Here is a 24,088-nt window from a genome sequence, read left to right on the forward strand (position 1 = left end):
TTTACAAAATACTTTATTTGAAAATTTATCGAAAGTGTAGTGACGTCCCATCGATCAATTTATGCTACAAAACGAATTTATAATTTAATGTAATTTATAATTAATAGTCATTCTATAAAATAATAGGCTGAAAATGTTGATTTTCAAGTATTTTTCATCTAAAATATTGATAAGAAATTATACGAAAATAAATTTTAACATGTATACCGTCCATTGTGACTGTTTTTCGCGAAATGAAAAAATATCGATGACAACTTTTCGATCCTTTGGTATAACGATATGGATCGTCTTACATCGACACGCGTTAAACGCAATCCAGCCGCGCTTATTTGAGGTCTGTGGAAGTTTTCCGATTGTGGAAAGTTTCAGTTCCCGGTTCTCTAATACTAATTCTATGGATCTTGTTTACCGTAGAGGGAAGAAAGAAAGACACTATCTTTAGGCCGTTTACTAACTTGAGCCTTATATCGATTGACGATTGAGAGTGAGATTTATTTTTTAGCAATATTATTATGGGAAAACCATATTAGTTGTTAAAGCTGTAGGTTTAATACACAAAGAAACTTACAAGAAAATATTTATGATATTGATATGGACTAATTAACATATTACTTTAATAAAAATATTTTAAACTCGGTATTTATTCGACGAATATGATAGTTAATTCGTCTGAAATATATATTATAAAGATAATTACTCTATGAGGAGACCATAAACAAAGCATGTCACGGTAATTAAAAAAAAACAAAACCAACCAATCAGCGCCAAACACACGATCGACGCTGCCACGTCAAGTAAGACTGGGCAAGTGTGAATGAAGTGGCAGTTTCGGCATTTTGTAGAAATTTGTCTTCCGTATTAAGTTAGTAGTTGTGTTTGAGCCATCGGAAATTGAAGATGCGCGCTTTGTTGTTAACTGTAGCGATAGCCCTACTGGGCGTTGCGCTCGCCGACGATATTCCCACCGAAGATAATGTGCTTGTACTTAGTAAACCAATTTTCGATGATGTTATTTCTTCAAACGACTACGTTTTAGTTGAATTCTGTAAGTATACATCGCAGTATTAATATATTAATCAATAATCTATCGATCGTATTGTTTAAAGTTTCATAATTGTTGATTTTTTTATCAATACGATGTGCCGGGCGGCATTGCACTAACTTTGTAAATATGCGTACGTCACAGATGCGCCATGGTGCGGCCACTGCAAATCCCTTGCGCCGGAGTATGCCAAAGCTGCCACGAAGCTGCTGGCGGAAGAGTCTCCTATCAAGCTGGCCAAGGTGGACGCTACCCAGGAGCAAGATCTTGCAGAGTTCTACAAAGTCAAGGGATACCCTACTCTCATTTTCTTCAAGAAAGGAAGCACTGTTGATTATTCTGGTAAGAATCTATTTAGATAAATTTCTTCATATTCACTATAATGTTAGGTTTATTTTTTTTACATTAACCACATGTCACATGGATTTATTTTTTTGTCTTGAAAGATGTAACCTATAAAAACTTTAACATTGCATCCTTATGTTAAAAACCTGTTAATAGTGGATGTGACAATAAACCCTGATCCTCTTAAATATGACTTTACCTCCTAAATGGTGGCCAAAAAAAAGCATTTTATCATACTTAATCAAGAAAATGCTTATATATCTAAGTACTTAAATCTAGCATATCAGAAATATTTTAAATTTCTAATTAACCATAGCCTTTTTTCAATAAAATCTTGGTAAATGTTTATAAACATACACCAAGCTTGTAATGCTTTGTTACTTGTAATTACACAGCCTAACATATTCTGCATGCTTTAATTAATGGATAACCATACAATCTGAGTGTTTGTAAATTCAGTAAGTTGAATGTATAATGCGGGAGAGGAAAATATGAAATCCGGCAGGAACCATGGATTTTCCCGAGATAAAAGTAGCCTATGCATTAATCCAGAATAAAAGCTATTTCAATTCCAAATTTCAGCTTAATCTGTTCAGTAGTAGCGGCGTTAAAGAGTAACAAACATCCATTTAAACTTCTGTGTTTATAAATATTAGTAGGATGGGTGTGTGTATACTATATATCACATTTACATACAGACAGTATTAAAGACTTTAGAAAACCTGTTAAAATCTCAGTATTTTTATCTTTTTAAAACTAATCCTTCTTATCTGATAAAAATAATTAAACAAGTATCACAGGCTTTAATAAAGAATTATCATAATATAAATCAATTTAATAGACAAGTAAAAGAAAGTATGTATATATATCATGTTTTTGTAACTTGATTTTTGCTATGACCACTATTTGTTGTAAATTTAAATCATATCTTGAGTACAGTAGATTAAGATTCTCAGCACTCAGAACAATTTTTTGTAAAACCAGGTGGCCGTCAAGCTGACGACATCGTCGCATGGCTGAAGAAGAAGACTGGCCCGCCAGCTATCGAAGTTACATCAGCCGAGCAGGCCAAGCAACTCACCTCGGAGAACCCAGTTGCAGTATTTGGTTTCTTCCCCGACCAAACCTCGGACAGAGCTGTATCGTTCCTGAACACCGCCAGCTCTGTTGATGACCAACTGTTTGCCATTGTCACTGATGAGAAAGTCGCAGCAGAGCTCGGAGCTCAACCTGATGATGTTGTGCTGTTTAAGAACGTAAGTAATGATTAAAATTATAATGAATAGTTAAAATGATACAATCAATATTAACAATTGTTTAAAGTTTGATATGATAAGTTCTGATTGGTCTGCCTGTATGGCCAGACCTTTTTTTTATTCTTTACAAGTTAGTCCTTGATTACGTCTTCACCTGATGGTAAGTGATGATGCAATCTAAGATGGAACCGGGCTAACTTGTTAGTGGCGGTACTTCTTTGCCAGTAGGGTGGTAACTACCCACGGCCATAGTCTTCCACCAGCCAGATCCTGGTTCCATTAAGAAAACATCAATTGCCCCAGCCTGGGAACCCAGGACCTCCGTCTTGTAAATCCACCACCAAGTCTGGCAAAGGGTAGCAACAACCTATGTTTCAGGTGACTGAGGGCATGATTCAAAATACAATAGATTAGATAATAATTTATTTGTTGGTACAATACATTGAACACTTAAATCTATTTTGTATTAAAACTTAGTTGTAAATATTTTCTCATTTTATCCCAAGAAAATATAGAAAAAAAATTACACAGACAATATGGAAATTTTTTGCCTGCTACTTCTCAGTTACTGTAACCCAAGTCCAGATTTGACTACCATATTTAACTATTGGTAGCAGTACCCAAACTAAGTTTTTTAAAAGAAGGTCTGGCAATTACAGGCTGTATTACAATGAATTTAAATTTTCATTGTAGCACAGCAGTAGTGATCATCTTTGACAACCCATATTCGGCTCACTGTTGAGCACGAGTCTCCTCTCAGACTGAGAGGGGTTTAGGGCTTAGTCCACCATGCTGGCCAAATGCCGATTCACACGCGTAGAGAATTAATCTAGGTTAGAGAGGATTGTCTTTCTAAGGGACCCTGAAATACTGTTAAGTAATTAATATGAGTAAAAATATAAATGATTTTATTTGTTGGTATGATAAGACATTCAAATGTGTTTCTTATCAGAATGTCACCATGTCATTGGGTATTTTAATGTTACAGCTTTTTATTTTTAAGTGATAAATTTGTTGTATTTAACAGTTATATATATTGTCCATGCATATGAATGATTGCATCAAAGTATTTTAAGTAGATTTCCTATCATCCAAATCTCATCACATTTATTACAAAACTCGGTTTTTTCGCGTGGAATTCGATTTAAACTTTCAACCCCTATTTCATTCCTTTTTATATACATTTTTATATTTTATATACATATTATAATTATTAATAGTCCACTAATATTTTTTTCATAACTGTGTGAACTTTCGTAACTAACAATGTAGGACTTAAAGTTGTTATTTTCTTTTATTAGAAGATTTTTGTGCTATTTTTTCTTTCATACATCTTCATATACTAACAATTAATGTACAATATGAAATTTCAGTAGTTTACTTTCAATTGCTTGATTATTTGTAACTTTGATACATAAAAAAGATAACTATTTGTCATGTTTAAACCACCAATGTAACTAAAGGAGAAAGGGGACTATTCATAGTGTTTAAAAGATAATCCCATTGAACTGTTAGGCTCCGTCTTTACGACACCGCACCAGCACCGGCGCCGCACCGCAAATTGGTGTACAAAAGCAAAAATCGCACCCGCGTCACATCGCACCCGCACCGATACCGCAATGGCACCGCACCGTAACCGCACCTGCACCACTACCTGCACCACTACCTGCACCACTACTAGTACCACTACCGGACCAGCGCCCCGCCGCACCCGCACAGCTACTGCACTGGCGCCGCACCACACCCGCGCCTGCACCGCTAACGCACCGGCCCCCCAGCGCACCCGCACATGCACCGTTACCGCACCGACGCCCCACCGCACCCGCACCGCTACCGCACCGGCGCCCCACCGCACCCGCACCTGAACCGTTACCGCACCTGCGCCGCACTACACCCGCGCCTGAACCCTTACCGCACCGGCGCCCCACCGCACCCGCACCTGAACCGTTACCGCACCGGCGCCGCACCACACCCGCGCTTGAACCTTTACCGCGCCCGCGCCACATAGCACCCGCCCCGCTACCGTTTCAGCGCCACTCCGCACCTGCACTGCTGCCGCATCGCCGCCGTAATTTTATGAAGTGAAAATTCTAAGCACCTTTCACATAGCTATTAATAGGATAATTTTATACAATTCGTTTTTATTCATATATACTACTAAATCTAATACTAGATCAGCCGGCCAATTCACTAGACGTATATTAGCTACCTAATGTAATTAACATCAAAGTAATAACAACCGCAGTTTTCGTATTACGCAAATTATTAACAATAAACATAACGTCAACTCTGCAATATTTACTTATTCTATGATATCCACGAATGTCAGTAGGCACCGGATGACATTTTAACCTCTAATCTCAGTTTTTATCAGTTAGCATTAAATAGTAAATACGAAATCACGTGATTTAAAAATTACTAACAATTACTAGTTCAAAAACTTTGTAGATGTCCATTAACATACGGCAAAGATAGTAAATTGATCTGCTGATCACAAAATAGAAACAAATATTAGTTAAATATTTTTTATTTAAGTTATGAAGTTTTCCGAAAAAGAAAAAGTAAAGTTGTAGCAAAAATTAATATTGTTTTACTTTATCTTAGAAGATGTAAACTTGTAAAATATTACTTTACGGGTATAATATCTTAGAACATTTCAGTAAAGTCAGCATAATTAAAATCAATGATTATTTTATTTTGTTACACTTACGAAATTATCTTTTGTTTCTAATCAGTAGCAACAACTTCAAAGATCCAAAAAAGCACTTCCTACCCTAAAGACTCTTTAACAAACAATAAGATCATGCTTATTAAACACTTTGGCAAACGATGCATTATTTTATTGATTACGATTGTACTGAGTTAACCTTAATAGATTATTATTATGCTATTTCTTTTTAGAACTTTAATAGGCAAACAGCTTCGATAAGCTGAATTTTCGCATAAGTGTGATCGATTACACAGCAAACGAAATGGAAGCTCTTAAAAGGATTTTTTTTGGCCGTTTTCGCTACATTTTTCATTGTTACTCCAGTTCTATTGTTCTATGACCTTCTTTAATAAATGGACTGACTATCAATACAAAAATATTTTTTCAATTTATAGAAAGAATTTCTGCCATAACTCAAGACTTATTCAAGACAAAGACGGAAAAAAATCAACTTTTGTTCTTGCCACTGTTTGTGTAGAAAAAAACAAGTAAAATTTACTTTTTCTCGCCCAACTTAGACATTGTAGAACATATACGTATACCAATGTGAGAAAACAGTCATAATATGTATAGTCCCGTACACGATAATGCTGTGTAAACGGTGCTTAAAATTAATTGATTATGATGATATATTAATCTTAAAGAAAGGTGCTTACAATGTCAAGAAATTGCGGCGCCGCGCCGGTGTGAGTGCAGCATATACAAATGAACGCTTAACATACCTTCCTCACATAGTCTATTTCGCTTGGACAAATGATAAAAAGCTATATTAAGTTTTAACAACAGATCAAAATTTAAGAGATTGACAGAACATGATTCTCAGTCTGAAAATTAAGGGTAATAGTAGTCAAAATGAAGTAAATTTTTCTAAATTTTTTTATTAAAAAAAATAATTTTGTTATAAACAGTTTGAAGACCCGAAAGTCAAATACGAAGCGGCGGAGTTCTCAGAGGAGCTGCTGAAGACCTGGGTGTTTGTGCAGAGCATGCCGACCATTGTCGAGTTCTCGCACGAGACCGCCTCCAAGATCTTCGGTGGACAGATCAAATACCACCTGCTGTTGTTCCTGTCCAAGGTGAGTTAATATAATAATTCTTTATTAACCGACTTCCAAAAAGGAGGAGGTTCTACGTTCGGCTGTATGTATGTTTTTTTTTTTTTTTTTTTTTTTTTTTTTTTTATGTATGTCCAGCGATAATTCCGTCATTTGTAGACCGATTTTGAAAATTCTTTTTTTGTTTTGAAGGGTTTGATTTCAGGGTGGTCCCATTTTTTTCATGTCAGGATCTGATGATGGCGTCCTGGAGAAATCGAGAGGAACTTTCGAAAATCGTAGAGACGGCTAGTGCGTTTGTTAGTGTTTCCATAAGGTATTTTAAACCACTACAATTTTATGAAGGTTTGGAGTTGGTCTGATGATGGAGCCGATACACAGACGATGGAACTCGTCAACGATTTACAGCAGGTACCTTTTGTTTGGGCTTGATTTATTTGTATTGATGAGAACTTTCCACCTAGATGGTTGTGACTGTATTAAGGGTCTGATGATGAAGACGAAGGACAGTGAAGAGAACTCCTCGACGGTTCACAGTAGCTACCTTGTGTTTGGACTTGATAAATTTGTATTGATGAGAACTTTCCACCTAGATGAGTTGTGACTGTATTAGGGGTCTGGTGATGAAGACGAAGGATAGTTAAGGGAACTCCTCGACGGTTCACAGTAGCTACCTTGTGTTTTGACTTGATAATTTTGTATTGATGAGAACTTTCCACCTGGATAGGTTGTGACTGTATTAGAGGTCTGGTGATGAAGATGAAGGAGAGTTAAGGGATCTCCTCGACGGTTCACAGTAGCTACCTTGTGTTTGGACTTGATAAATTTTATATTGATGGGAACTTTCCACCCATATGGATTGTGACTGCATAGGAGGTCTGGTGATGAAGACGGAGGACAGTCACCTTTCACGTTTTTCTGAATATTCATATGAAATTTTTTATATGAGTTAAGGTAGTATTTTTAAAATTGGTATTGTAGGACTTAGATACTTATCATAAGAAAATGACGTTTCAACTAATTGCTCATTAATTTTTGTTCACACTCAGTTAGGTGTGCTAACACTAAAAATTAAAAAATAAAAATTTTAATAAAAAAAATTCAACCGACTTCCAACTCAAAAATCAACCTAAACTAAAAAGCAAAAAATAACATCTTACCTATGTGCTACCTTCTGATCAGTTTGAAGGCGGTGCCAGTGTCATGTTTTAATTCAAGCCGTTTCTGAAAGAACCACAGAAATTGTGTAATGCAAGTTGTACAAGGCTTGAATTAAAACATCACTGGCTTGGCACCGCCTTCAAACTGATCAGAAGGTAGCACATAGGTAAGATGTTATTTTTTGCTTTTTAGTTTAGGTTGATTTTTGAGTTGGAAGTCGGTTGAATTTTTTTTATTAAAATTTTTTAAGTATAAAAATCCACAGTTATATAATAGTAGTAGCTGACGCCGCGCGGTTTCACCCGCGTGGTTCCGGTTCCCGTAGGAATACGGGAATAATATATAGCCCATAGCCTTCCTCGATAAATGGGCTATATAACACTGAAAGAATTTTTCAAATCGGACCAGTAGTTCCTGAGATTAGCGCGTTCAATCAAACAAACTCTTCAGCTTTATTTATTACTATAGACTATAGATAATAATGTAAAAATAAGTCTTAAAGTAAACTAAATTATACTAAAATATCAAAATGACAAAGTATAAGAATTATAAAAATAAAAATAAAATAATTCGTAAAATAAAAATAAAATAACCATGGCCTTAGTTTTAGCTAAAAAATAAAAAAAAAATGAACTAAAACTTTATTTTGACAAAACTTAATTATATTGAATTCGAATTTCATTACAATTTATTTTTACAATTTGAGAATTTGAGCCAGAACTTTTTTCATAATTTTAACTACATTGATAAAATATTAATAATATAGGTTGATGCCTTTGAATTTCTTAACAATTTTTACAATTTTTAAATTATGTAGCTATTGATGCATATAAATAAAGACTACAATTAGTTTTTTTATGTAGTCTTGTGGCATTAAAATCTTGCCCACTAGTTTATTTTTAAACCATCTATTAAAAATAATGTTTTTTTTTTTTAAAGTTTTTTACTTTACTCAAAATCAAAATTTTGTAAATTCAATTTACAATTACTTTAATTTTAATTTTTAATATATATTATAATTAAATGATAAAACAATATTTTTATTAGGTAACAAATAAATTTTAATAAAATCGGAATATATCTAAATGCCGTAAACTTGGCCTGATGTATGGAGTCTTTCATAAAGACTAAAATTTGTTGTCAACACATTCTATATTTAAGCAGAGGTGATGCTATCTTGAAATCTTAATAAACATACTTTAATTGATAGTTAATGATATTTTAAAATATCATCTATCAAGTTTCTTGACAATTAGTACTATAAAAGTTAATCATAATTTTGCCGCAAATTATCTATGCCATTAATTTGTGGTTGAATAATGGTACATATAATTGCAAATTACTGTTTAAACAGGTTTAAGTTAAAAACGAATGAAACCATTCAAGAACATCGAAAGTCCAAATCAATAATTAAAAAAATCATTAGTTATTGACCACATTTCAACTTGTTAAGGTATTTTCATTTTAACTAATTAGGTGTTATCTTTTTGTCTAAATAACAAAGATTTTATATACGTATTTACTACTAATAAATGCCAAAGTTTGTTTTGTTCGTTACTCACGCCAAAATGGCTGATCCGATGTGTATGATATTTGGCACTGAAATAGATTATAATCTGGCATATAGGATATTTTTTTTATCCCGATATTTATATACGAACGCGATCTATGCGGGTATTTTAATATAATTACTAATATTTTAAACAGAAAAAAATTATAGTTTGTTTGTTTGAATTGAATAGGTTCTGAAACTATATGGCCAATTTAAAAATCTTTCACCATTATATTCCTACATTATCCCTGATGAACTTAGGCTATATTTTATCTCCACATCCCCATGGGAACGGGAACTATGCAGGTGAAACCACGTGGCGTCTACTAGTTTTAAAATACATATAACAATAGCTTAGTATACCTACGAAATAATACTCTCTCTCTAAATTATGTGGCCTAAAAACCGGTTGTGAATTGTGATGTGAGATATCGAAGTATGCGACAATAAGTGTGTGCATAACGGTACTTAATTGCTTGGATCATCAGTTTATCTATTTTTATTTTGAGCTCCGTTCTGGTTCTAGAATTTTGCTGAAATGTTTAATTAATTTAAATGAGGGTGAAGCCGCTTGACGTCAGCTAGTGCGATATATTAGCGAATGGTCATCCACTTCTGGACATTCTGTAAATTTATATCACGGCGTCAAGGCAAATTCTATACAGTTTTAGATTGACACCAACTTTTGTCTACTTGGCTGTACACCTGTTTATTTTTTTTTAGTTTTATTACAATGTTTCCATATATACAAAGCCATACAGATTTCCAAAACTAGGCAAACTCATAACCAAAGATCTTCTGGTGCGTCCCATTAAGTTAACATATATGTGAAGCAAAACTCGTTGAGTGTGTTGAATATGAATCACCCGTTGAGTGATTCATATCATTATCATTTCATCATCATTATCAACTCATATTCGTGGTCGACTATTGGCCCAACCCCTCTCAGAATGAGAGGGGTTAGGCCAATAGTCGACCACGCTGGTCTAATGGCAGACTTCACACACGCTGATAATTAAGAAAATTCTCTGGTATGCAGGTTTCCTCACTATGTTTTTCCTTCACCGTTTGAGACACGTGTTTAATTTCTTGAAATGCATATAACTAAAAAGTTGGAGGTGCATAAATTTATATGGCAGAACAAAGTGTGTCAGCCAGTTTAAATATAGAAAACTTTAACCAGAGCAATCGACTTACTCGCCCACTGTAATGAGAAAGTTAAGATAAACTTTCCGTCCATTCATCCAAATGAAATTTCAATAAGATCATTATTCACTGTAGTATAAAGTTCAGAGTTGCGTGTAACTGTAAAAACACGACCTAGAATCTTCAGCTGGGATAACTGTATTGATGTTTTTATATGGATACAACTGAGATCAGACACTCGATACGGATATTTGAAGTTATACTTTCACAGGTCAGCCATACACAAAATCTATATGTGCAAATATATATCTATACTACTATTATGAAGCTGAAGAGTTTGTTTGTTTGATTGAACGCGCTAATCTTAGGAACTACTGGTCCGATTTGAAAAATTCTTTCAGTGTTAGATAGCCCATTTATTGAGGAAGGCTATATATTATCCCCGTATTTCTACGGGAACAGGAACCACGCGGGTGAAACCGCGCGGCGTCAGCTAGTCTGAGATATAATATGAACCACTCAGCACTGAGCCGTGATAGCTCAGTGGTGAGTCTCTGCCTCCGATTCCGTAGGGTGTGGATTCGAATCCGGCCCCGGGCATAGTTCCCCTTTCCGAGAAAATACCCCACGGTTTTACTTGCGTAGTTTTCCTTCCCGTGGGAATACGTGGGGAAATAAAATAGCCTGTGTTACTCGCTTATAATGTAGCTTTCTATTGGTGAAAGAATTTATTGAATTCGTAACAAAGTAGCAAACACAAAATCAATTCCTATTTATTTATATAAGCTACAATAATACTGTCTAATATCGCTTCTAATACTAAATGATGCATACTCGTATGTTTTTTCTTGTGCAAGAAGAAAGACCTAACAAAAGTTCAAAAGTAATTTTGTATACTCGTGTGTAGACTTTGATAAACATTGGATAGTTTGTCGTTCGTAGATAAAGCGTAATGAACTGTTCAAAGTTCACTGAACTGTAAACTTAGCTAATGCTGTGCTATGAATTATAATCCTCTTTTATAATTTGTAATAGTCCATATAAAGACATAATTCCGAGTACTATAAATTGTTCAAGTGAATGAATTTATATTTTTTCAGTAAGAATTCTGTAAGTAATTCTGTAACATTTTGTGTAAGAAGAAAAAAAATATTCATTTTTTGACTTATGAATTGCCGCGAAGATCACCAATGTTTTTTTAGGCTTTTGATTTTTTCAAAATGAAAAAATGGTGATGAGCTGCAAATTGGAGTATACAGCAAAGCAAAAAATTCGTGATTCTTTCATCAAATGGAAAAATGTCTGATATGTTTGAATTGCATTGTGTAGTCTTTAATTCTGTAAAAAATCACCTTACTATAAAAAAAATGCATCCTGAATGTGCCACAGTGCATAATATTGTAAAATTCTCTCTTGCGTCTAGACTAATAATGTATTTCAAATATATTTTTTATTAATTTATCCCCAAACTCTTCCTGGCTGTGCCTATATTTCGCCTTTCAGGTACATTTTAGGGGTATATCAATTTTCCTGTAGGAAACATCGCACAGTACTTTGCTGGTGATGTGTCGACATATGGAATACATTTATATAATCATCATTATCAACCCATATTCGGCTCACTGTTGAGCTCGAGTCTCCTCTCAGAAGAGGGGTTAGGCCAATAGTCCACCACGCTGGCCCAATGCGGATTGGCATTTATATAATACAAAGTATAAAATAATGCCCATGGCACACATATTAATCGAAAAATCAATATGGATATAATGGAACTAGCAGACGCCGCGCGGTTTCACCCGCGTGGTTTCTGTTCCCGTAGGATTACGGGTATAAAATATAGCCTATAGCACTCGACGATAGTGTAGCTTCCCAACAGTGAAAGAATTTTTCAAAGCCGTGATAGCCCAGTGGATATGACCTCTGCCTCCGATTCTGGAGGGCGTGGGTTCGAATCCGATCTGGGGCATGCACCTCCAACTTTTCAGTTGTGTGTATTTTAAGAAATTAAATATCATGTGTCTCAAAAAACGGTGAAGGAAAACATCGTGAGGAAACCGGCATACCAGAGAATTTTCTTAATTCTCTGCGTGTGTGACGTCTGCCAATCCGCATTGGGCCAGCGTGGTGGACTATTGGCCTAACCCCTCTCATTTTGAGAGGAGACTCGAGCTCAGCAGTGAGCCAAATATGGGTTGAGAATGATGAATAGCCCACAGGACTGCACTTTGTATAACATGTTCCTTCCATGCCATTCCATATTATAATGTACTAGCTGATAGTCGCGACTTCGTCCGCGTAAAATTAGGGTTTCCACAATGTTTTTGTTACAAATACCAGCCAAATCCAGTAGATTTTGTATAAAAGGGTTCATACCATTATTACAATCACTTTCTCGCAAATCTCGCAGGAACCATGGTTTCTTTTGGGACAACCTATGTGTTTATTCAAGCTATTATAGGGTCTAACTTCATTTTAAATTGCAGCCTTATTGGTTTAGTAGTTGCGGTGTTAAAAAGTAACAGACATCCATACATAGAATGTTATTACAATAGACACACCTATTGAATATTTCATTACATTTCCAAAAGTGGACTAAAGTAATTAATAAATAAAATTTTCATGTCAAAAAATATTTCGCACTTTAAAGTATGCTTTTTGATCACTTTGTGCACAAAGGGTAGTTTAGTAGTTGAGGCGTTAAAAAGTAACAAAAATACATACAAACTATCGAGTTTTTAATATTAGTAGGATGTCATTAATTTGGTAATGACTTTCATATGAGATATTTTAACCACCAACACCAAAACGACGGGATGTTTACGTGTTTTGTTTATTTTGAGGAAATTTATATAACAGACTTTTTTTGTTTGCTTTAGAAAAATGGCGATTTCGAGAAGTACCTCGACGAACTGAAGCCCGTCGCCAAGAACTACCGCGACAAGATCATGTCCGTGGCCATCGACACCGATGAAGATGACCACCAGAGGTAATACATTCATTCATAGACACCTCGTATCCCGCCAACCTTTATTGGAGCTGCGTGGTGGGTCTATGCTCAACATCCCCTTTCCTACAAGTGGGGAGGCTTGGCCCTGTAATGGGCCTATAATTACGATGATGATGATGTATAAAGATTTTGATCTCGTATATAATTACCGTATCGTAAAAAAAACATATTTTACATGGTCATGGAATTAATAGATACTTTGAATTCAGAAAAAAATTCTTTCAAATCAATGTCCATTTGGGAGTTCATCATCATTATCAACCTATATTCGACTCACTGCTGAGCTCGAGTCGCCTCACACATTGTTAAAGTGCACATAACTGAAAAGTTGAAGGTGAATGCGCCGGACCGAATTCGAACCCACACCCTCCAGATTTGGAAGCAGAGGTCATATCCACTAGGCTATCAGCTCACAGCTCTATTGGCTATCATAAACTGAAACAGTAAAATTATAAAATTATCTCTTGTCTGGGCTTTTGTATTTAATTTTTTTTTCATTTAAATAATTCATCCCCAAACTCTTCCTGGCTGTGCCTATATCTCGCCCTCCAGGTACATTTTAGGGGTATATCAATTTTCCTTTAGGAAACATCGCACAGCACTATGCTGGTGGTGTGTCGACATATGGAATACATTTACCACACAGTATAAAATAATACTCATAGCACACATAACAAATCGGAAAAGTATTGGGGTCTTATCGCCTCGCCGTAATCGCCGCAAAGTATGTGTACTTAGAGTTTGGCTAATGACAGTAGAGGCTGAAATCTTAATTATAGCCTCAATAGCTCAACGGTAAGAGCGATCGGACTTATCACCGAGGGGTGGTGGTTCGATCCCCGCTTCGTTTGTCTATTGTCGTAAACACTCCTAAACACAGTCCTTCCCGACTAATTGGAGGGGAATGGGAATATTGTATTTAAAAAAAAGATATGGCAAGTATTCTTTATTAAAAAATTTTTTTTTTTTCAGTATGTATGAAAACATATATACGTATTACACGTAATATGTGTTTTCACACAGATGCGTTAGTTTAATAAAGTTTAATAGATATTTTTTTGAATTTGCTGGATAGGCAAATTATTTGAAAATTAAAAAAAAAATAAAAGACGTTTATTCATTACGACTGTGCTAGGAGTGGGTACGACAATAGACCAACTGGGTGAGGATTGAACCACTACCCCTCGGTGATGAGTCCAACCGCTCTTACCGTTGAGCTATTGAGGTTGAAATGTAATATCATTGCTCCTAAAAGAAGGTTTCAAAATCGCTTGTATTTATTAATGTCATCTTAGAAACTGAAATGAACTTTTTAATTTTTATTTTATTTATTTATTTATAAATGTATTGTATACAGAATCCTGGAGTTCTTCGGCATGAAGAAGGAGGAGGTCCCATCGGCTCGCCTCATCGCGCTGGAGCAGGACATGGCCAAGTACAAGCCCGCCAGCGACGAGCTCAACGCCAACACTGTCGAGGTAACTTCTGCATACATTTAAAGCATTGATTTCCAAAGTGATCCAGCACTCACAGGCGTCCACAGGAGATTTGAAAACGTCGGAGTGACAAATATATGGGGTTCACAAAGAATTATTTGGTCTCATAGTGAAGAAGTATAATGTTGGCTCGACTTCACATATAAATGTTGGCAGATTTGTGAGTAGATGTCAAAATAGTAAAGTTGGATGGAATCACTTGGTTACTAACGGCCGTTTTAAACAATCTATCTATCCGCCATTTCGCTTACGAAAGTTAGAAAATCTATCTTTCTAACCTAACCTAACTTCTTTTCAATAACCTATTGACAGATAGTTTGACTGTTACTAATAATTGAGGATAGCTATCTATCCGTAATCTTGGTTAGGTTAGCGAAGCTTGACCGGGTCCGCTAGTAATATAAATTATTATCGTCGTAAACCTGTTTAGGTTTACTTCGATAATAATTTAACTAACTCTTAAAATATGTATATAGCAGAGCTGTTAATATCGATAACGAATGCGTTATCACATTTCACATTTTCACAGTATTTATGCACACTTTAATAGTTACTGTAATTAAATGTTTTTCCTTTGTGGAAAATTAACCATTGCAATCAAGCTCACACTTTGATAACAATGTAAGTACTTTGGAACAGTAAATAGTTAAAATTAATTCCTATTGAAGATAGAGCAATGTATGTGACAGTATGAATACATATTGATTGAATCCTTTTGGGTTTTTCTCCTGACCAGACCAGAATTTAGTCGCTTATCACCTCAGACTACATCTGAGGTGATAAGCGACCAGTGAAGAGAAATATAGACAAAATTTCGTCCAATAGCGTTGAAGTTGTCCCAGTTCCATAATTTTTTATTACCAACGCAATAAAAAAAAAAGAAGAATTATCAAGATTTTTAAATATAAGTAAATTGCAAGGGAACTGGGCATTCTCCTTGTGGTTAAACTATCCGAGACGAATATCTTAGCATTCCATGGATTCACGGTGCAGGTGCGGGGTCGATCAGAGTCCTGGACTTGTGACTGCAGGATGAGGGTTAAGGAATTTCTTGACGATCGATTAACACTCCCCATTCTCTACTCGTGTTGTTCTCCCTGCCTAACCAAATTTGATAAGATCCTATTAGAGCAGCTTTGGATACCTGTTCTAATATAGAACTAGCTGCTCTTCTAGAGAGGCCAAGTCTATAAGCTAGTTATAGAGAGATTTTAGGCTGGTAATCCTCTCGCACCTACTTCTACGGCGTACAGACTAACAACAGCGATTTTTAGTTAGTTCACTTGTTAGGATAATATTTATTTATTTTTATACTGTGGTCCTTTGGAATGTTAGTCTCCCACGGCACAGTAAGCTCAACAAATACTATATGCTTAGTTTGTTTGGAAAAAAGGAAAATGTCTGGTCTAGATCTTGAAATAGCGACATCCTCCGGGATTTTATAATGTTTTTATATGTATATACACATATAAATAGGTGGTGAAACCGAATGTGCAGACAAGATTCGTTTATGATTTTTTTATATGTATGGATGTAACAAATATAACATAAGAACAATTTGCAGGAATTCGTGCAATCGTTCTTCGCTGGCACTCTGAAGCAGCACCTGCTCAGCGAGACCCTGCCCGAGGACTGGGCAGCCAAGCCGGTGAAGGTGCTGGTCGCTACCAACTTCGATGAGGTCGTGTTTGACAGCAACAAGAAGGTGCTGGTCGAGTTCTATGCTCCTTGGTGAGTCTATTACTTATTGACTTCCTTCTAGTACCTACTCAGCAGTGACATGCACAAGGTTCTCTACTAGGGTATGCACTATAGGTATAAATTGTACAAAAAAGGAAATCCAAAATTCTAAATTAATTTATTTTATGTAGGCTCAGTTTACTAGCACTTGATTACGTCAGTTGACTATTTGTACAGATACTACCACCTTTAATTAACCTTTAACTAATTCCTTCTCCGATACAGATACCTAATAAATCCTCAGGGTATGCATTTCGTTTATGCATCTATGAAATGCACGCCACTGCTACTTACTTACTCAGTTATTGGTATTAGTACTTACGTAGGGAAGATTTAACTGTTGAGTCTGTGGCAGTCTACAAATAGTCAAACTTGCAGTTTCAAAATTGCGTGTAAATTAAGCCTTCTTGAAATAAATGGATTTTGATTTTGATTACCCGACTGCCAAGAAGGGTTATTTAGGTATTGATTTTACCCCATTATCGATCGGTCAAAAATTCGATTCGAAAAAAAATTTCAAAGTTTTGAACGCTAGAAGCTTTTCTTCTTTTTTTTAATTTGCTATGCTGATAAAATTGCCAGGTAATTTTTTGAAATAAACTTTCATTTAGTCATAGAATACAGAAAAACATTTATAAATTTTTTGATTCTCTAAGTAATTGTTATGTAATAAGTTGTTACAAACTTAAAAACACTAAACTCAAGTACTAAATAAGTAAGTTTTATTTTATAATCCACTTTGAAGTAGTGTAACCCACATTTCTTAGAAAAAAGAAAAAAACCTCTTTTTATCGAAATCGGTACTTTTGCCCTATATAACCTAATTCAATTTGATAGCTAATGATCCCTACTATCACCCCTTAAAGGGATCTCTATACGTTTCCAGTGACCCTGTATATAACTATGAGTAATTCTGAATCTTTATCATTATTCAAGTTTTGTTCACGGATAATTTTATAATATGACGCAATACTGCGTAATCGAGTAGGTGCCGAGTGGCAACAAGAAAATATACTTTGCAACAACAAATGAGTTTAACGTATATTTACATAATTGAGTTTTCGAGTCGTTGCGCAATTCGCGACAACTCAATAACGGCCCATTGAACGCGTCACAACGAATTTACTTCAGCACGCACTTGAGTAAATACTTTCGAGTCATTATAAAGATGTATTGTTATAACTAAATCTTGATACTTTGCTCATAGTACAGGATCCGGCATAAAGAATGTATACCCTCATCTGTTATTTAATTGAGATATGAAATAAATGATGGAAAATATTCACATTGACACATTGCACGTAGGTTTTTTAATTTATTTAATTTTTTCCACATTGTAGATTTAAAAATTAAAAAAAATGTTCACTGGTTATGTCTTGGCGACTTCCTTCGTAACACTCCCGATGTTAGGGCCGAGGGGCGTATAGCGATGAATGAAAAACCCACGACTGATGCACCTCACTTGCCCGCACGCACGATTTCATATACGCGCAGTCTTTCCCCCTGTCGCCCGCATATCATGGCAGTGTTATCAACGAACTTTCCAGACTATAATATAATATACCAAAAATAATTGTTTTTTTATATCAAAAAGAATTGTTGAATAAAGGTTGCTTTTATACTGCAACTGTGGGGTTGCCAGATATAAACAGTTAGTAATGTTATTTATATACCCTTATCAGTTATTTAGTCGTCTAATATGTCAAATGACAGCTTATTTTATGGTTTTAAAATGAAATTTAACTGAATTAGGTTGTCTTTGATCCAGTTCATAGTTTCCTAGATTTTGTATGAAAAATGTGTTTGGTCGCAATTTAACTAGACAACCTATTTGCAATGTGTCACTGTGAACATCTATCATTTATTTCTTAGCACTAATAAATAACAGATGAGGGTATATATTCCTAATGCCGGCTCTTAGACCATTAGTACGTACTTGAGTAAATACTTTCGAGTCACGATATAGACGTTTTGTGGTATCTATATCTTGATACTTTGCTCGTATTAATGTAGATTTTGTTAATCAATTTAATGTTATTATCTAAAAGTTATAAGTATCCCTGATAAACGGTACTTTCTGAATGAAACATTTTAGCTTATCAGATAACGTATTTTTTTTAATAAGGGCTTATATTATATAAACCATTTTTTATGAATTTTAGTTCCGTTTAGTTTATGATTTACTAGCGGAATTTAGTTTTTCACAAATTCCACGGGAACCATGGATTTTCCGGAATGAAAAGATGATAGTTAGATTTGTATGAACGTTCAAACATAAACGCACAAATATCTTTGTTATTTGTGCGTTTATGTTTATAGTTAATTTATTGAAAAATGACACTTAATTTACGGAAGCTTAAAATGTATGATTTTTCATCTAATACAACAATAAACAATAAAAGATTTTTAGTAGATTTTGAAACTTTATAAACTTATTTATTTTGCACACATCCAGGCAATCTTTGTTTTTTACATATAAATTAGTTAACCTTTACCTTATTTACCCGAATGTCTCATAAAAATCAATATATTCACAACATGGGTATCTTCAAGTCTGAGTGAATAGGCATCTTCTAGGCAAGCGCGTTCCACCATAGGTTGCATCATCGCTTACCATCAGGCGTGATTGCAGCTAAGCGCTTACCTATACAAAATAAAAAAAAATTCTAACCTAGTCATCATCCCCATTGAAATAAATGAACTTTGTGAACAGGTGCGGCCACTGCAAGCAGCTGGTGCCCATGTACGAGAAGCTGGGCGAACACTTCGAGAAGGATGATGATGTGGTGATAGCCAAGATCGACGCCACCGCCAACGAGCTGGAGCACACCAAGGTCACCTCCTTCCCCACCATCAAGCTCTACACCAAGGACAACCAGGTGAGCTACCACCAGTACCAGCAGTAAGACGAAAGAGGGTAGTTGTCTCACATCAAAGGACAATGGGCATAAGCGATATCTCTGAACTGAGTAAATAGGGTAGTTGACTCATATCAAATTTAATATAAACAATATTATTTTTGTGTAGTACATGGTCCGAAATATATCGATATATATTAATAAAAGTTTAATTTAAATATCATTTATTTTTTTTAATTTTCCAAACGTCAAAAAACGCTGTCGTCCATTTTGTGACGTCACTAACACCCTTGATGTACTAAACGTCGAACTAATTTTAAATAATATTTTTGTCAAACGCTCTATTTGTATGGGATTTATTATAGTGATGTCATGAAACAGTTGAAATGTAGACTGTCATGGCCGACAGGCATTTTGACTCGTATTGTCAAAAACCTATTAAAAAACTAAAATTTTCATCAAGTCGCGTCTCAAAAAAATATGAAATAAAATATTTCAGTCTAGTAGAACGATAATGAACTGTTTAAGACCATTTAAAGAAAGTGTCAACTAACCTAGAAGTTATGTCACGAGTTTTTCATAAATATAATTCATTTTTTAAATTATAAATGTTACATTCATTTATGATATCACGGAAACACCGTCAGTAAAAACGAATATAAATAAAACATCATTTTGACTTTGATTCGTCCGGAAACTATGCATTTGTAAGTTTTAAGATTCTCGTAAAATAGCCATTTTGTTATTGAGAAATGTTTTTAATTAAATAATCCATTTGATTTAGCAGCTAATTGATTTCTTGGCACCAATTCGTGATAGTCTATTAACGATAAGCATCTATAAAGCATTATTTAATTATTATTGCTTGTAAATGTCTTCGTGATAAGTATAACGGTCAACACGATTATGTGTAACTAGCGGACGCCCGCGACTTCGTCCGCGTGGAATTAAGTTTTCCACAAAACCCGCGGGAACTATTGATTTTTCCGGGATGAAAAGTAGCCTATGTGTTAATAAAAAGTAAAATCTATTTTCATTCCAAATTTCAGCCAAATCGCCGCAAAATTGACAAAGTTTCATACAAACTTTCACCCCCTATTTTATCTTAGGGGTAGAATTGATCAAAATCCTTTTTTAGCGGATACCTACGTCATAACAGGCGTGTGCGTTGATAGATCACTATGCCAGTCAGTCATCTTTGAGTTATATATATTTAGATAATAATAATAATAAATCTTTATTCATCAAAACTTCATATCACAAATTAAGTTGAAGCCCTGCCTCCTGTACTAGTTATTACTGTGTTACAGGAGATGATTAATTCTTAGTATTACAATGAGTTGTGATGACATACCGATTTTCTAATTTATATCATCACCATTATCAACCCATATTCGGCTCACTGCTGAGCACGAGTCTCCTCTCAGAACTAGAGGGGTTAGGCCAATAGTCTCTTATGCCAGATCTCGTGCTGTAAGCAACCGTAGGATACGTAGTTTTATTTTTGTATCAACCATAGGATACATAGTTTTATTTTTGTATCAACCATAGGATACATAGGTAGTTTTAGTTTTGTATCACAAAACTGTTTACAATCATGTTACAATATTAAATAACATACATAAAACGTTATACGATAAGTACGATTGCACCTTCTTGGTGTGACCATTTTTGTAAAAAAAGTCATTTAAGGACAACACTACTCGAGACAAGAAAATAAATAAATAAATAAACTTGATGAGTTTTTTAAAAGAGAAGTACAAGTAAAATCAGCATCGCTACTGAGCATTTAAGGGAGATAGTTCACTGGATCAGTGTTAATATATAATATTTGTCGGCAGGTTCGCGAGTACAACGGAGAGAGGACTCTGGCGGCGCTCACCAAGTTTGTGGAGACTGACGGAGAAGGTGCCGAGCCGGTGCCCTCTGTGGTGAGTTTATTTCTTATATTCTTTACTAGCAATATACAAAGCACGCCAACAATACACATACTAGCTGACGCCGCGCCGTTTCACCTGCGTGGTTCCTGTTCCCGTAGGAATACGAGGATAATATATAGCCTATAGCCTTCCTCGATAAATTAGCTATATCACACTGAAAGAATTTTTCAAATCGGGCCAGTGGTTCCTGAGATTAGCGCGTTCAATCAAACAAACAAACAAACAAACTCTTCAGCTTTATAATATTAGTATAGATTAAACTTTTAAAAAACATAATATGTCACTTGAAAAAATTCCGATATGTATTTTAACAATTGTACAACACTTACATAATTATATGTCTAATTTGTTAGAAACTTTGTGTCATATTAATTAATAAAATTAGCACCTTTACGATTTTGAAACATTAGCATAAAAAACAAATTAATTAAATTGAATTATTGAATTAAATTAAAACACTAGGTAAATTACAAAAAATTGTAAAATAGTAAATTTAAAAAATAAAATGCAATCTTACCTGATGGTAAGTGATGATGCAATCTAAGATGGAAGCGGGCTAACTTGTTGGGAGGATGAAAATCCACACTTCTTTCGGTTTCTATACAACATCATCGGAGCGCTACATTGCTTGGCGGTACGTCTTTGCCGGTAGGGTGGTAACTAGCCACGACCGAAGCCACCCACCGGCCAAAAAGTTGCGCGTAGATGACTTGAGTTTTTTTCAGATAGCATGGGTACGGTGACAGTCGCTTGTATGACGTTCATAATATGCACTATTAACGTGAATCGCGGTAAACTTTAAAGAGTGAAACGAACTGTCACCCGCACCATGCTACATGAAACGAACAGATGGCATTATGAAAAAATTGTATTTAAATAATTTTTGTTTCGTCAATTTCAGAGCGAAGAAGAGGAGGACGACGAAGCGGCGCCGAGGGACGAGTTATAAGCGCCAACTCGTCACATTTCCATAATATAGTCTGTGTAGAATTAATTACTGTTAAGGACCACACACACTCCACGTCTCATAGCACACAATGCCCCTCCCAAATAGCTGCTATTTGTATACTTATTGACTTGAGTCTAAAATTAGTTAAAAAATATTTCATTTCAAAATTTTTTGGAAGAATTTAATGTCCTTTCAGGTTACTTGTACTTACTGTTTTTGGCTAGTGGGAGGTTTCGGTCGTGGCTAGTTACCTTACCGGCAAAGTCGTACCTCCAAGCGATTTAGTGTTCTTGTACGATGTCGTGTAGAAACCGAAAGGGGTGCGGATTTTAATCCTCCTCCTTACAAGTTAGCCTGCTTCGATCTTAGATTGCATCATCACTTACCATCAGGTGAGATTGTAGTCAAGGGCTAACTTGTAAAGAATGAAAAACTGATCTGAATCTGAAGTGAGTTTGTTATACAGCTATTTGGTTGGGGTGTAAAGTTTAATATTTTTTTATACTTCCATGATGTGTGGTAGCTTACCTTTACTATAATCTAATCCAGTGCATTTCGTATGCTCGACTGTTGACTTTATGATTATTATTTTTTTTATATATTTTTACTTACTGTGTTGAGGTTGTATTCGTATGTGTTATGATGTTAAAACATTAACTAAATTGAGAATATACTAGGGATTAGGAGGTTTTACTTTCTTATGACTAATATTTAATTAAATAACAGTCATGTTAGTGGGATAAATTTATCTCTACTTCATGAAAGATGAATTAATTTGTTATTCTCTGCCATTGTATTTTCCTTTCTGACTTTTTTTTATTAAGCTTTACGTAATAAATCCGTGTAATTTAAACCCACTAAGTAATAAGATCTCTCTAAATCTATTTGATATTTCTGCGGAATACTCTGTCATGTTGTATTGTCCATTTTCGAATTCCGTTATAAATCCATTCTGAATTTAATTTTATTTAATATATTATTAAGAGAGCATAATTTATTTCGTATAATAAATATAACAGCAGCATAACTAGATTATGTACAATGTTTAAGTGTATTTATAATTTCTGTACCATAATGGCTGATTTTTTTATTGATTTACATTCCTTAGGATTTATGATTTTTATATCTTAAAATCGAACAAGTCTAGTTTGAGTTAGTATGGAATAATATGAAAAATAATATTTTTTTACGTTTTTATTGTGTACCCTAATATTACATATTTTTCATCACAAAACAATATAATGTATTTATAAGAAGAAATAATATCAGTTTTGTTATTGTACATTTTTCTGATTTTTGTTTTTTTTTTTGTTAAAATATGAATTGGAAAGTGTGAAAGGTGCTTTATAAAATTGGAATCTTCGTATTTCGTGACGCCTAAATAATATTTGATATATCTGTATTTTCTACTACGAGTGTAAATATTCTCATGGAATCGTATTTGCCAAATCCACGTTATATATCTGTTGTGGATACAGAAATTGATAAATAAATATATATATAAAGATATAGAAACTGGTTTTCTTTATCATGCCTATTAGTTCCCACCATGTTTCCAATGTTTTTTTAATAGTAAGTAATTAAAAATCCTTAAAAAGACCATTTACCGGCAAAGACGTACCGCCAAGCGATTTAGCGTTCCGGTACGATGTAGTAGAACCGTAAGAGGTGTGGATTGTCTTCCTACTCCTAACAAGTTTAGATTACTTCATCACTTACACACACATCAGGTGAGATTGTAGTCAAGGGCTAACCTTGTAAAGAATAATAATAATTTTGGAACTACGAAATTGAGCAATTTTTTTATTAAAATAAAATAAAAAACTTTCCA

At 34.7% G+C, this 24,088-nt stretch overlaps 1 protein-coding gene across 1 annotated transcript; it reads left to right on the forward strand.

Moving 5' to 3' along the window:
* The first annotated feature begins 765 nt into the window (after positions 1-765).
* LOC112052866 (protein disulfide-isomerase) lies at positions 766-23,772 on the forward strand. The gene is made up of 10 exons (XM_052885798.1): positions 766-1,045; positions 1,187-1,384; positions 2,372-2,643; positions 6,262-6,429; positions 13,144-13,253; positions 14,632-14,752; positions 16,335-16,501; positions 19,224-19,389; positions 21,210-21,299; positions 22,210-23,772. The coding sequence occupies exons 1-10, from the start codon at positions 898-900 to the stop codon at positions 22,255-22,257; spliced, it is 1,488 nt and encodes a 495-aa protein (XP_052741758.1). The 5' UTR covers positions 766-897; the 3' UTR covers positions 22,258-23,772.
* Positions 23,773-24,088: the final 316 nt, after the last annotated feature.

Source organism: Bicyclus anynana, chromosome 15 (assembly GCF_947172395.1).
Source record: "Bicyclus anynana chromosome 15, ilBicAnyn1.1, whole genome shotgun sequence".
Classification (NCBI taxonomy): domain Eukaryota; kingdom Metazoa; phylum Arthropoda; class Insecta; order Lepidoptera; family Nymphalidae; genus Bicyclus; species Bicyclus anynana.